General features: G+C 43.8%; 1 protein-coding gene across 2 annotated transcripts in view; it reads left to right on the plus strand.

Moving 5' to 3' along the window:
* Positions 1–14,417, plus strand: part of LOC139071712 (ice nucleation protein-like) — a 162,393-nt gene that overhangs the window by 32,775 nt on the left and 115,201 nt on the right. The window contains exon 2 of one of the 2 annotated variants that reach the window (XM_070554610.1): positions 1,200–1,363. The exons of the other annotated variant lie outside the window; for it this stretch is intronic. Coding sequence (XP_070410711.1) covers positions 1,200–1,363 — 164 coding nt within the window. The remainder of the gene's footprint in view (positions 1–1,199; positions 1,364–14,417) is intronic. 2 annotated transcript variants of the gene reach the window in all.

A 14,417-nucleotide genomic window follows, 5' to 3' on the forward strand; every position in this document is an offset into this window, starting at 1 on the left:
AATAGACTTTCTGCACATTTTGTATAGACTGTTTTTTTCCCCTCCTAGTTTTCTTCTGAATATTGATTGCCGGAGTTGTTCCGGAGTTGTTCCTCACCTCACCTCACCTCACCTCACCTCACCTCACCTCACCTCACCTCACCTCACCTTGGCCACCGTGGTGCCAGCTTCCGTGGACCACCTCCTATCTAACAGTGCTGCAACAGCTTCCTTGGACGTTCTTGCGAACATTGAGTATTAAAGGGGCGGCAGGACAAATTTTCATTCTTTGTGCACTCGAGGGTAATTTAAATCTTTTGCTTTGGACTGAGCTTTGTTTTGATTTTCCCTGAGATCTCAGAGGTGCCCTGGGTTTTGATCACATGTTGTTCTTTTTTTTCCTGTTATATTGCAAGGTTGTTATGGGTACTGGTGTTTAACATTGCTTGATTTCTCAATAATCACACAATTTCTATTCAAATCTCTTCTTGTTGTCTGGTGCTTTATTGGGGTGGGACATATAAGTCTAATTGGATTTAGGGTTAGCCAACCTTTTCTGTGAATCTAGATCAAGATAACCCCATCCTTAGATTCTTGACCTTTTACGAACAGTACAGTCATTTAGATAGACGGGGTTACATAAGTGGCGAGCCAGCCAGGAGAGGTTGGGTTAACATTGTTACGGACTCTGCCCCAAGTTAAGACATTCAACCCTAAATCCTTTGCTATTTTCCGATTCCAAATTAAGTAATCCAAATCAATCATTTCTTAACTAGTCATACTTTCTTCCCAAAATGGATCTTTGTAACCAATATGATCTACACCGGCCTAGCTGCCTGTATGTCACAGGCATAGATGAGACCCACACTGATGATCAGATCACTGATTGTTTTAAAGAAAATGGAACCATAAAGAAGTTAGTAAGACTCCCTGATGACCTCGACCGGCCTCTAGGCCCTGCCCTTATTGAGCACTCCTCACCCCGAACTATCCCCAGACTTGATCCAGTTCAGCTAGGTGACAGGCCAAGCCCTGACAACCCGAGTGTGAGCTGGTGTGTTAAAACAATTCATGAAATGTGCCAGGAAGAGCTTGGAAGAGAAATGTCTCAGAAATATCTCGCTGAACTAAAATTGCTTGCTGGAAGTAGTAAAGCAAGTTTTTTGGATATGCTACAGAGCGAACTGAAAAATGTTCATTCAGACTTTGGCTCCCCTCAGATTCCTGATACTCATCCCCAATTTTCTGATCAGCAAATCCGCACCCCCACCAGTGACAACAGAGCGGGCAGTGGAGACCAGCCAAGCTGAGCCAAGTCCTTCAGATCCAGAGACCCGCAGTATCCCATCCACTTCCGCCATGGATACTCCTACCATTGAGCAAGGTACATTCAACCCACCACATGTTCAAAAGGTTAAAGTGGAGAACGTCATTCGCAGTGATTCCACACCTTCTAGCTATAGCCAAAGCAGAATCTGCACTTTCTCGGGAAGGTTGCCAAAGCCTGATGGTGAGGTTGATTATGATGCCTGGTAAACTCAAGTGGATCTACTTCTCAGTGACACATCCCTTTCAGACTCACAAAAAGTAAGAAGAATATTGGAGAGCCTCCTCAGCCCAGCTGCTGACATTGTTAAGCCCCTCGGCATGAATGCACCTCCCCAAGCTTACCTCAAGCACCTGGAGTTTGCATTTGGGGTGGTCGAAGATGGTGAGGAGCAATTTGGTACCTTCCTCGGCTCCAACCAAACTTCAGGTGAAAAGCCCTCTGTCTACTTGAACCGCCTCCAAACCCTCCTCACCAAAGCTATAACTAGAGGGGGAGTTTCAGTATCTGAATCTGACAAGTACTTACTCTGGCAATTTTGTAGAGGGTGCTGGGATCAGAGTCTAATAATCGGCCTTCAGCTTGAGCACCAAATAGACAGCCCCACATCATTCAATTTCTTTTACTCCTGAGGACAGTGGAGGACAGCAGGGCAGCCAAAAGCGATCGTATGAAAAAACAACTTGGAAGTACAAAGGCTGCAGTACATGTGCATTCAGTTTTGGGCATGCCAGTATTTGAACACGAACATGCTCCCACAATGATGAAGAAGCAGGAAACAAGTACAAAGCTTGAAAGGGAAGCAGCTGAACTTTGGAAACAGGTTGCAAAATTCATTCAGCAAGGGAAAGGGGAGCAGACATATGAACGAGTGCAACCCAGTTCTTCCCAAGGTGAAGCACACATCCGAAGTGAAAGCCTATGCTTCTAACAGAGACCCAATGGCCCAGACTCCAACCCCACCTAAGCCATGGTTCTGTTTTAAATGTGGTGGGGGCGGACACGTTGCAGCTAAGTGTACGTTCAAATCCAATCCAGACTTTGTCCGTAAAAAAGAAGGTAGAGCTCAAAGAGAAACGGGACCGATTCTGGGCCCATCAGGCAACCCTCGAAGCATCTTTAAACTTGCAGAGGCTTCAGCCAAGGGACGCCCAGAGCTGTAGACAAGGACCGGACAAGTCCATTGTAATGATTCAAAATGAATACCCCTCCGAAAATTATAGTAATCCCAATTGCACATTGCCCCCTGGACTTGTGGGGCCTTGCTGCACTTCTACTATATCTGTCGGAGATGCAGTATGCAAGGCCATTTCAGACACTGAGTAACAACAATCTCAGAGTCTTTCCACTCTAGGCACCTGGCAAACATACCCATTCAGCCAATATGTGATATCCTTGAAGTCGAGGGGGCTGGGGGACAGGCAGTGCCTTATCTTGGGTATGTGGAAGTCCTTCTGACCTTCCCTGGAAGGCCCACTGGAGCCGAGGAGCAGGTGCAGGTTTTGGCCCTTATTGTCCCAGAATGCATGTTCAATAGCAAGATTATTGTTTTACTTGGCACTAACGTTCTGCTTGAGCTTTTTTTCATGTAGAGGGGTAAATATTGTTGCTTTTAAGCTTACTATGTTACCTTTACTTATGACCAATAAGCTGTGATACTCTATATAAATACAGAATATCAACCTGCTTGGTCTTTGATCAGAAGATTCTAGGATGCTTTGCTTTTCCAGGGATCAAACACACTTCATCTCAATTCAGACAGAGTCAGGTTTATAAAAGATAAGAAAATTATTTTCTAAACAAATTAAAAACAAGACAAGTTATCTAAGATGGCAGTGCTGGATGAATCTAAATGGATGGAATGTGATGTATGGTGATGAATGGTGTGTGTTTATCAGAACCTTGTATCTAGAAGAACTGAGTTCTGGGTGTGAAAAGGAATTTGGTTTGCATTAAACTAGGAAGTTGGTTCTTATCAAAACCACATCAGATGCAATCTGTGTGTCTAGCTCACCCTTTCTTTGGAGACCCACTTCGCGGATCCGGAGGTCAGGGAAGTCGGATGACCGCTGGGCACCGAGGTTTGGTAGATTAACCGCAGCACTGACTCTCCAGTCCAGAGATGTTTCCGAGTCACAACAGATAGATGAAATCATTTGCATCTAGAAGGACTCTTAGGGAGTCGGAACTGTATCAGCTTTGTTCTGCAGGAACCGTTTGCTGTGTCAGCTTTAGCATGTAGCAGGGTTTTTGACAGCTTGTCAAAAATGCTCTGGGTTAAAGAGGGTTCGCTCCGGATGGCCTGTCTATAGTGTTTTCTAGAACTGACTCACCGTCAAGTGAGCTCTGTTTTAATATTCTCATATTATGATTTCTTGGCCAACTGGGACGTGCCATGTTAAGGGGTGTTAACAAGCAAACCTCAGAGCATAACGCCTTCTTTCATATACAGGATGCTCTGATTTGTGGCTAAGAGAATATCTATGTGTCATGACGTTTAACTTAAGTTTAATTTATCTCTAATGAACCTTGTGTCTGAGTACAGATATTGATTCACTTGTCATATCAAACATTACTGATCATTATATATATAAATATTTCAACGTAATAATAACATTCATTTCAAACCTCAGTAATTCAAGCACAGATTAATCAACCTTATTAATTTAAGCGCAGATTAATCAAGACATTATTATTATTCATCCACACTTATTGTTCATTTCATTTCACTATTGATTAACTCATGAGCTGAAAATAGTCACTTTATTCAGAGAGTGAGCAATCCTGCGGTGTTTTCAAAAGAAGGCTTTGTTTGGGAACACAGCCTGACATCTTATTCCTCCTGGAATGTCAACAAGGCTGCAGTATTCTTCTGGGTTTGTTGGAAGCTAGGATGTAAAATCCACTTTAGAGAATGGAATTTATGTCTGCAGATGACCGGTGGCATGTAGGTCAGTCTGTAGGTGAAAACTGACCATTGCTGGACGTTACATTCACGTGGAGTTGGTCATAATAAGTTTACTTTCCTTAAAAGGTCGGACAGGTTTGCAGTGCTGCTCCAACATTTAGCTCGAGTCCATGAAAGTGAAACAAGAAGTTGTCCAATCAAACTGCACGGAGAGAAGCCCATTCATTTTCCTGCCAGACACAAATTGTGCCTATTTGGAAATGTCAGAGTGAAAAAAGTCACTTCCACTAACACCTATATCCTCAAACCATCTGAGTCTTCATCCCTTGCCAGGTGGGCTCTTTCTTTAGTATGCTCTAATTAATATCAACCTTGGGGCCTTGAACAAGATCTCTCTCATTCTCAGTAACACCACAAATCATGCTGTCACTCTACATCCAAAGTGTGTCTTTGGTGAAATCTCTGCTGTCCAGAGTGTGATTCTTCCTACTTGCAGATGGCAGAATCCCCCATCCTTAGAGGAACACATATCGACTTTTGTTTTGAACACAAATGTAACATTTTCCTCTCGCTGTGTGCATCTTTACTGTAACAGGTGTGTGTTTTGTCGTGGTGTTCACATGGCATGTTTTGACTTTCTGTTCTAGTTCAAATAAAGCCACGTCTCAATTTCTCCTTGACTTTCTCACAATTACTCATACTTTATCATAATGTATTGTAATTTTCTTGTGAATGTGTTCACATGTCTGAGTGAACACACCAAGAAATTGTTAGTTTTCCTTTTGCCTAAGTGAGTTCGTGGGGTGAAGTGGGTTATAGCGGTTAAGATGAGCAAGAAAATCCTTTCATGTTTTATCAAACGTTTCCCTTTAGAAATTCAACACTCTTCAATATTGAGTTTAAAAAGAATGTGCTCAAGATTTTACCCTGCCTGAAAGAATTAGTCTGAGGACAGTTTTTAGTCATAAATTATGCACTGAAACAAAGAGATAGTCTCTTTTTGTTCTCTCAGCATATGGGCCTGAGCAAATGCCTTTTAAAAATCTTTAAAATTGTCCATTCAACTCAAAGTTACTGAGTGTAGCAAAATGTCGAAGACATAAAGTCGGAGGAAGATTGAATAAAATAATGCGAGGGGACAGATTAGTCATGGAGTTGAGCCCACATGCTCTTTCAGTCGCCGCACAATGCCACTTTTTATAAGCAGCCCCCATCTTCACAAAGGCTGCGTTCAATATATCGAGAATGATACATGGTCAGACGTGTAATCTCTCTTTGATTCTCTGCTCTCATTCATCCCACAACCTTTTCAGGCCTGACACTGATGAGCTACTGGGCTCAATCTCTCTCTCTCTCTCTCTCTCTCTCTCTCTCTCTCTCTCTCTCTCTCTCTCACCCCCCCCCACACACACACACACACTCAATGTTAGACATGCTCATTATCCATCACCACCGAACATACCAGTGAATGAATGTGTGTCTGCATACTTGCACTAAGAAATGTTCACGTGTATATGAACAGATGTCATCACAGACACAACCTGTGCCCTCCAAAGATCGACCCTTACATTAGTTACGAGAGCTTCCCAGATTATTTTAGAACTGCTGTTCTGTAGTGGATGTAGGCCGGAGTCTGTCAGGTCTGTGTCTGAGTCATGATAGTGGGAATAGGGGGGCAGCACTAAGCTGCTTCAAGTCTCACTGATCTAAAAGTTTCCAGTTCGTTCCTGTTAATGATGCCTCTTCTTCTTGCACCTGATTTAGTCATGGAGTTCTTCAGGGCTCAGTCCTCAGCCCAGTTCTCTTTATTTATGCTTCCATTGGGCCAAATATTAGATATCATGGGATTCAGTTCCGTTGTTATGCGGATTGATACTCAGTTTTATTTACACATGAATTCAACCAGTTAATCCGACTACACGCATGTCTTCAAGGGGACATATTCAACCTATTTTGAAATTAGTTATAACATATTCTATGGTTTACAGAAAACAAGTTCATTAAGTTCTAAATCCCTCTCACATCAAGTGATTTCATCAGCTAAAGTTACGGTTTTAGTACATTCCCAAAGTGAGCTGTTTCAAGGCTCTGTCGCTTTATAAGAAAACCTACGGGTGGAACTCGATGAAAATAAATAATCTAATTAATTAAAGGTTTTATAATTAAGTAATCTTGATTAATCGCATTTTAAACATTCCAGAAAACAATAGACAATAGACTGTTTTAATTTCTAAAAAAAAAGCTCTTAAAGGGATTTCCCACCCAAATTTGAAATTTTCTCTGTTGACATATTTCCCAGAGTTAGATAAGTGAACCAAAAAAAAAAAAAAACAACAACAAACTGTTTTGAACCAGCCCAGTCTCTGACCCCGCTGTACTTCTTTTGCTTTAGCTTAGCATAAAACATAGCATTGTGAGTAAAAACGTCCTTAAAATCACACAGTAGTGATACCATTTATGATTGGTGATCTAAAAAAATCAGACTGACTGCAAGTGAAAATGATTAATTACATAAAGGAATCACAGGCGCCATTTTACAATTGGGACTTCTTTATGACTAAGCCCAGCAACAAGCCTCCACTGAAAGGTGCAGGTCAGCCCCAAAGACACCTGCTTCTGTAGACAGACGCACACGTTGTTAGCGAAGCAGCATAATTGACACATGCACACGTAACTAGCAGCGCAGCTCCAACTTTTTTTTTCCCTTGATGATTTCAGATACATGTGTTCAATAGCTAGACCTACAAATCAAAAATGCTGCTTGTGTTTCCTTTATGTTACTAATTATTTTCACTTACAGTCAATATATACCCAGTCTATATACACAGCATACCCAAAGGCCAGTATTTTCATCAAAATGAACAGAAAATAACTTTTTAATTTGCAGACACAAACACCCCATATGTCTGGCCTCCAAACAAGAAGCAGTGCACTAGGCCTGGTCACCAGACAACAATCAGGGACACGCAGGGACACGTGGCTCGGCTGGCATCAGTATTTGATGCCCGCCGTCACACGGACATTATTCAACTATTTAACCTTGCCCTCACCCCAATCCTAACCTTAAGGTCAGTAACTGTAACCTTAAGGTTGGGACTGGGGTGAGGGGAAGGTTAAGTAGTTCACAAGTCGTTCTAATGTCCGTCTCACCACTGGCGTCTGATACCGACACTCAGGGATGCTGTGTCATCAGTGTGTCCCTGATCGTCGTGTCCTGACGCGCTGGGGCATCCCGAATCGTCATATATTGAGACTTGGTCACACGCATCATATTTTGATGCTTTGGGTGTGAGAATGTGTTGATATATATATATATATATATATATATATATATATATATATATATATGTATATGTATATATATATATACATATATGTATATATATATGTGTATATAAATGGGCTGCATGGTGGCGCAGTGGTTAGCACTGTTGCCTCGCAGCATGAAGGTTTCAGGTTTGAAACTCAGCTTGGCTGCAGCCTTTCTGCTTAGAGTTGCGTGTCCTTCCGCTTCTGCTCGGCAACAAGATGGTGCCTGTGCTTGGCTTAGCCGCGGTCACCGGCCACTTTTTCAAACTTTTCTCCACTAACCACCTCTTGTCCACCTTGCTCCTGTCTGCGATCCTCTTCAGTAGTGTCCCCGCTACCATCTCCTATGATCGCCAGACTCTTCTGTCCTTCCGTTCGTTCACGATCGCCCAAGATGCACCGAGGACGTACCATCCTGTTTGTTTACCTGAGTGGTGTACCGGCCCGGAGCCAAACGATGGTCCCGAGCTGCGCGCATCCAGCGATGTTTGTCCGGTCCCGGGAAAACGTCGGAGAAAAAGAGGTAAACGGGCAGGAATCCAGTAGGGATGCACCGATCAGGTTTTTTGCTGCCAATCACCGATACCGATATCAAAGAATGCTGATCACCGATATCGATCACGTGGATTGGCCAGAAATTTTCTACAACATTAGATTGAGTGCTACAAACTACATAATCTGGGAATAAAGGAAATGTAACCTAATCTAAAATGGTCTGTATTAGGGTTGTCACGGTGTGAAAAGTTAACCTCACAGTTATTGTGACCAAAATTACCACGGTTTTCGGTATTATCGCGGTATTTTTTTTAAACTTGCTACATTTTCACGCAATTAAATAAACCCTGTATATCAGGAAATATTGTCCTCAGTTTGTGTCTAAATTTAGCCTAAAATGTGTTATTTTGTAATGATGTTGTTTATTTGTTTACATTTTTCCCCTTTAGTCTTTAAAATACCAATATTTGCCCATAACTTCTTATTTTTTGTCTGTTTGATGTCATCATTTTAAAAATATTAGATCAGATGATACTCAGTACTCAAGTAGCCTTCTAATCAGATACTTTTTTACTCTTACATGAGTAATAAACCCTATATCAGGAAAATATTGTCCTCGGTTTGTGTTCCAGTGAGCTTTGCAGATGTGGGAAAATGTCATCAGGCAGTAATCATTGTTAAATTCATAATTATTCCCGGAGAGAGACCAACTCTTATCTGCCCCTGGGAGCCCCGTAATGCATAGCATCATTTCAACATGGCGGTGTCTGCGACATGGTTTATATGCAGGTAGCGGCGCTGCGGCTGCTTTATATAGCGACTCGTTGCATTCTCCCTCAACCCAAATCCTCGGATCACGCATTTTAGCTAAGACGCTAACGTTAGCTTGCCTTGCGTTGACTGTTGTTGGTGATGGTTGTGGGTGATGGTCACGCAGATGTGTCATGAGATTTGAAGCGTTGCTGCCTTTCACAGACACTTTTTCTGCACGTGCTGCAAACAGGATAGCCGTCTTCTATCAACTCCCACGGCATTCTTCAAATATCAAAAAGATGCCCGTACTTCCCACTTTGTCTTCTTTGAGGGATAAAAAATGTCCTGAGCGCTGCCGTCTCTTCCTTTGGCCATTATTTCAGCTTTAGCTTCAAGAATGTGTTGGTTGTAAACAACAAAGTGTGCATGTGCCGCCGGCAACTTCAGCAGATGATACGGTGGCTGGTAAGGGTCACCGCGCCTACACCGCAGCCACGGTAAACCCACCGAGATAATTTTTTTTAAAAACAAGACGGTTATTGTTATTGTCAACTTTTTTACCGGGTTTACCGCTACACCGGTTACCGTGACAACCCTACCTGATTGGTCTGCTTTGATCTATTTTGAAAACTCCTATCAAAACCGATAGGGGCACTATCGGCCGATTGGGATCAAATGCCGATCCATCGGTGCATCCCTTGAATCCAGGTGAGAATAAGACTTCTCTTAAAGCGTGGTTTATCTAGTAAACATTGGCGTGATCTTCTAGCTTCTCTTCCTTTGTTTGGGCACCTGAGCGCCACTTCCGCATTCCCGCCAGGCCGCGTTGCAGGGCGGTTCATCCGTCCAAGTTTTTTAAGCTCGGTTTATCCTCATTCCTCGGTGGTTTCTCCTCCTGTTCCCTCCATAAGTGGTTTTTATAAACACCATGGATCTAACCTTCTAATTTATGTCCACTAACTCCAGCTGTTTCTGTAGTTTCTGATTCCTCCACCTCACTCAGCATGGCTCCATTAAATATCCGCTCTGTTAGCAAGAAGTCCTTCCTGCTCAATGATCTAATTCTCTCTAAAAACCTGGATTTTCTGTTTCTGACTGAAGTTTGGCAGCAAACATCTTATTATTCTGGTCTGATTGAACTCTGCCTGAGTGGTTATTCATTTCTTAGCCAGCCCCGGGGTTCTGGTCATGGTGGAGGCATAGCTGTTGTTTTTAGAGACCATCGTCCATGTAGCTCTACAACCTCAGGTCACTTTGCTTCCTTTGAACTGCAGCTGATTAAAGTCAGGCAAAAGGACCCGTTCAACTGTGCTGTGGTATATCATCCACCTGCTCCAAATGGTTCTTTCCTTCAGGAGTTTAGTGACTTTCTATCCTCCACTGTGAAGCTGTCCAGATTTGTGATTGTTGGTGACTTTAACATCCACATTGATGATCCCTCCGATCACTTTGCCATGAATTTCTCCAGCCTTATGGACTCCTTCAGCTTTACCCGGCATGTTTCTGGCCCCACACACACCAGGGGGCACACTCTGGACCTTGTTTTTACCCTGAGTCTAAATGCTGACAGTGTTTGTCCTGAGGATGTTTATATTTCAGATCACCATTGCATTTTCTTTAACTTGTCAGTTTCTGCGTCCCCACCTCCTGCTCGCCATATGGTTAGTTCTCGTTTTCTTAATGAGAGCACAGCTAGCAATTTTTCTGCTGCTTTTGATCCACCCTGTTCTTCTGATAATGACCCATATTCCTTAACTTCTCAGTTTAACGAGCACTGCCTCTCCATTCTGGACAACATCTGTCCTGTCAGAACCAGATCAGTTCCTGCAGTGAACCCTACTCCCTGGTTTAATGACAGCCTTCGCACTCTGAAGCACCAATGCAGAAATATTGAGCGTTTGTGGAAGAAAACCCATCTCCACGTCCATCTGCTGTACCTAAAGGATCTTCTGACATCCTTTAACTCTGCAGTCAGAGACGCTAGGGTTTCCTATTTCTCCAACCTCGTGTCCCAGAGCAAAGGGAACCCCAAGGTGCTGTTTAACACCATCAGCAGCATCGTCTCTCCTGCCTCTCCTACAGCCTCCATCCACTCTGTTGCAGACTGTGAGAACTTTCTGTCTTTCTTTGTGGACAAAGTCAATAAGGTTAGATCTAGCATCTCTCCTTCAGCCTTGTCGCTGCCTCTCCCGACTCCAACCAGGCCCATCATCCTAGATAGCTTTGCTCCTGTTTCTTTGCCTGAGTTAACCAAACTAGTTAACTCTATGAAGACCTCTGCATGCCCCCTCCACATCTTACCCTCATCTTTGTTTAAAAGTGCTTTTCAGTCCATCAGTCCCAGCGTGCTCTCTATAATTAATGCTTCTCTGGTTTCTGGTCAGGTCCCTGCTTACTTTAAGAACGCTGTAATCCACCCGCTTCTTAAAAAACCCGAGTCTCGACCCCTCTCTCCATAGCAGCTTCAGACCCATCTTTAAACTTCCATTCATCTCCAAGATCTTGGAAAAGGTTGTGGCTAAACAACTCACAGCTGCTCTTGATGAACATAACATCTATGATAGCGTCCAGTCAGGTTTTCGTAGAGATTCTACTGAAACAGTTCTTCTTAGGGTCTCTAATGACCTTCTGACTCACAGTGATGCAGGGGACTTTTCTGTTCTGGCCCTGCTGGACCTGACTGTAGCCTTTGACACTGTTGACCATCAACTGCTACTGGAGAGGCTGAGAGACTGGGTAGGCCTATCAGGATCTGCTCTGGAGTGGTTCTCCTCTTATCTCTCTGAGCGCTCCTTTTCTGTGGCCATCTCCAAGTTTAGGTCCTCCACCACCTCTCTTACCCATGGTGTCCCACAAGGTTCTGTGCTGGGGCCTCTGCTCTTCCTCCTCTGTCTGCTTACTCTTCAGCACATCCTGAGCTCCTTCAAAGGAATCTCCTACCATCTTTATGCAGATGACATCCAACTGTACATCTCCTTTAAGCCCCATCAGATGTCTAAGCTGCAGCTGTTACACACCTGCTTAGACTCTATCAAAACCTGGATGGTGGGAGCTTTCTTCAGCTGAATGAAGATAAGACTGAGATCCTCATCTGTGCCCCAGACAAGCTGGTTCCCGAAGTCAGAGACTCTCTTGGTCAGCTTGCTTCTCACACCAAACCTTCTGTCAGGAATCTTGGCGTGACCTTTGACCCAGCTCTCACCCTGGATTCTCATGTCAGTTCTCTTGTTGGCTCTTCCTTCTAGGCGCTATAGAAATGATTTCTTCTTCTTCTTCTTCTTATTCTTCTTCTTCTCCTTCTCCTTCTCCTTCTCCTTCTTCTTCTTCTTCTTCTTCTTCTTCTTCTTCTTCTTCTTCTTCTTCTTCTTCTTCTTCTCCCCATGCATGCGTGGGTTTCCTCCGGGTACTCCGGTTTCCCCCACAGATCACAACATGCCCTAAAAGTCAAAGTCATCTTTATTGTCATTTCTACCACATGTGCAGGACATACAGAGAAACGAAATTGAGTTTCAGTGCACACAATTCAGAGATCAGACATACATGGGTAAGACACATGACAAGAATTGGTGACTGCGGTCATTCGCAACATGAGTCGCGCTACCTTAATAGATAGATGAAAAGGGTGTTACATGAGGATAATTGGGGGTAAGGTAAAAAAAGGCATATCAGAGTTAGACCCAGCGGGGAGTTACTATTATACAAAAAACAAACTCCTTGACATAGAAGCACAAACAGCACAAATACAAACATCAGAGTCCGATGGGGAGGCGGGGATGGGCGGGATCCTGAAGCCTCCAATGGGAGCTGCCGGTATGGCGCATCAACCAGCTGCAGACCAACAGGTGGGAGAGAGAGATAAGGAACAGAGAGCACATTGAGTTTCCCGCAGGTCACTGACCTCAGCAGAAGTCACAATCTGAAGGCCGGGGGGGAAGGTCGGGACACAGCATCTGTCAGCATTTCTCCTTTCGTGGGGGAGTGTTGAGCAGCCTTGAGAGGCTGCCTTGGCGTCAGACAAGGGATAAACATGGCTTTGTTTGGGGCAGGCAGAGATAATTTTCCTCTCTGCCTTGGAGTCTATAAGTGGTCATTCATGTCCACCATGAAGCCAATTTTACGTTACTAAACATCCCCTCATCATCCGGCGACCCTTTCCGAGATGATATCCATCTTGCGTACTAATACAGGCAACGCCGCGAGGACATTATCCAGCTTACGGTTCACCTCGAGTAACGTCCCAGTCTGTGAGGTCACCGCATGAGCGGCACATTCCATGGGTGCGGGTCGCACTCCAATCGCTCCCGTCTTCCCAAATTTCCAGAAAACCAGATATCCTCCCACTCCAATCAGAAAAAATCCAGTGATCATCAGGCCGAACGTCCACAAATCTTCCACGTCCTCGATGGACAACTGAGAGAGGCACACGATTCGCCAGACCTCCCAAGAATCAGGTGTATATCCCGCTGCGAATGTCCCTTCGGAACAGGTGGGAGCCCCCCTTCTCCGTTCTCATTGTAGAAAAAATTTTATCAATCGCATTGAATGACCAGTTAATTAGGTCCATATTTCCAAAAAAAGAGTAGTGGTTTCAGGAGAAATGCAGAGAAATGCTCTGTAGGCTGACAGGACAAGAGCCTTGGGGAAACAGATAAGGGAGCTGAGAAAAAGCGTCTGTACTCTCTCAAGGCTAGAGAAGAAAAAAGGTTATATAGGTTATAAAGTGTAAGTCGCTTTGGATAAAAGCATCTGCTAAATGAATATATATATGTATATATATATATATATATATATATATATATATATATATATATATATATATATATATATATATATATATATATATATATATATATATATATATAGCGCCTTCTAGAGTCCTTGAGGCTCCCAAGGTGCTTTACAACACAATCAGTCATTCACCCATTCACACCCTGGTGGCGATGAGCTACAATGTAGCTACAGCTGATCTGGAACGCACTGACAGAGACAAGGCTACCGAGCACCAGCGCCACCAGTCCCTCCGACCACCATCAACAGGCCAGGGGGGTTAAGTGTCTTGCCCAAGGACACAACAACAGTGACAAAGTGAGCAGGGCTCAAACCTGCAACCTTCCAATTATGGGGCGGGCACTTTACTCCTGATCCACCGTTGTCCACTGGGATTTTCACACACAACCATTTCAAGCTGATAGAAGAGCAACTTTGACTGAAGTAACCACTTGGTACAACTGAGGGATGCAGCAGAGCATTTGTGAAGCCACAACCCTAAAGCGGATGGGCTACAACAACAGCAGAAGACCCCACCAGGTACCGCTCATCTCCACTACAAATAGGAAAAAGAGGCTACAATTTGCACCAGATCACCAAAACTGGACAGTTGAAGATTGGAAAAATGTTGCCTGGTCTGATGAGTCAAGATTTCTGTTGAGACTATCAAATGGTAGAGTCAGAATTGGTGTAAACAGAATCAGAACATGGATCCATCGTGTCTTGACTGTGCAGGCTGGTGGTGGTGGTGGTGTCATGGCGTGGGGGGTGTTTTCTTGGCACACTTTGGGCCCCTTAGTGCCAACTAGGCATGGTTTAAATGCCACGGGCTACCCATCCCTTCATGACCACCATGTACCATCCTCTGATGGCTACTTC

The sequence above is a fragment of the Nothobranchius furzeri genome, chromosome 9, assembly GCF_043380555.1.
Source record: "Nothobranchius furzeri strain GRZ-AD chromosome 9, NfurGRZ-RIMD1, whole genome shotgun sequence".
In the NCBI taxonomy this organism is placed as follows: Eukaryota; Metazoa; Chordata; class Actinopteri; order Cyprinodontiformes; family Nothobranchiidae; genus Nothobranchius; species Nothobranchius furzeri.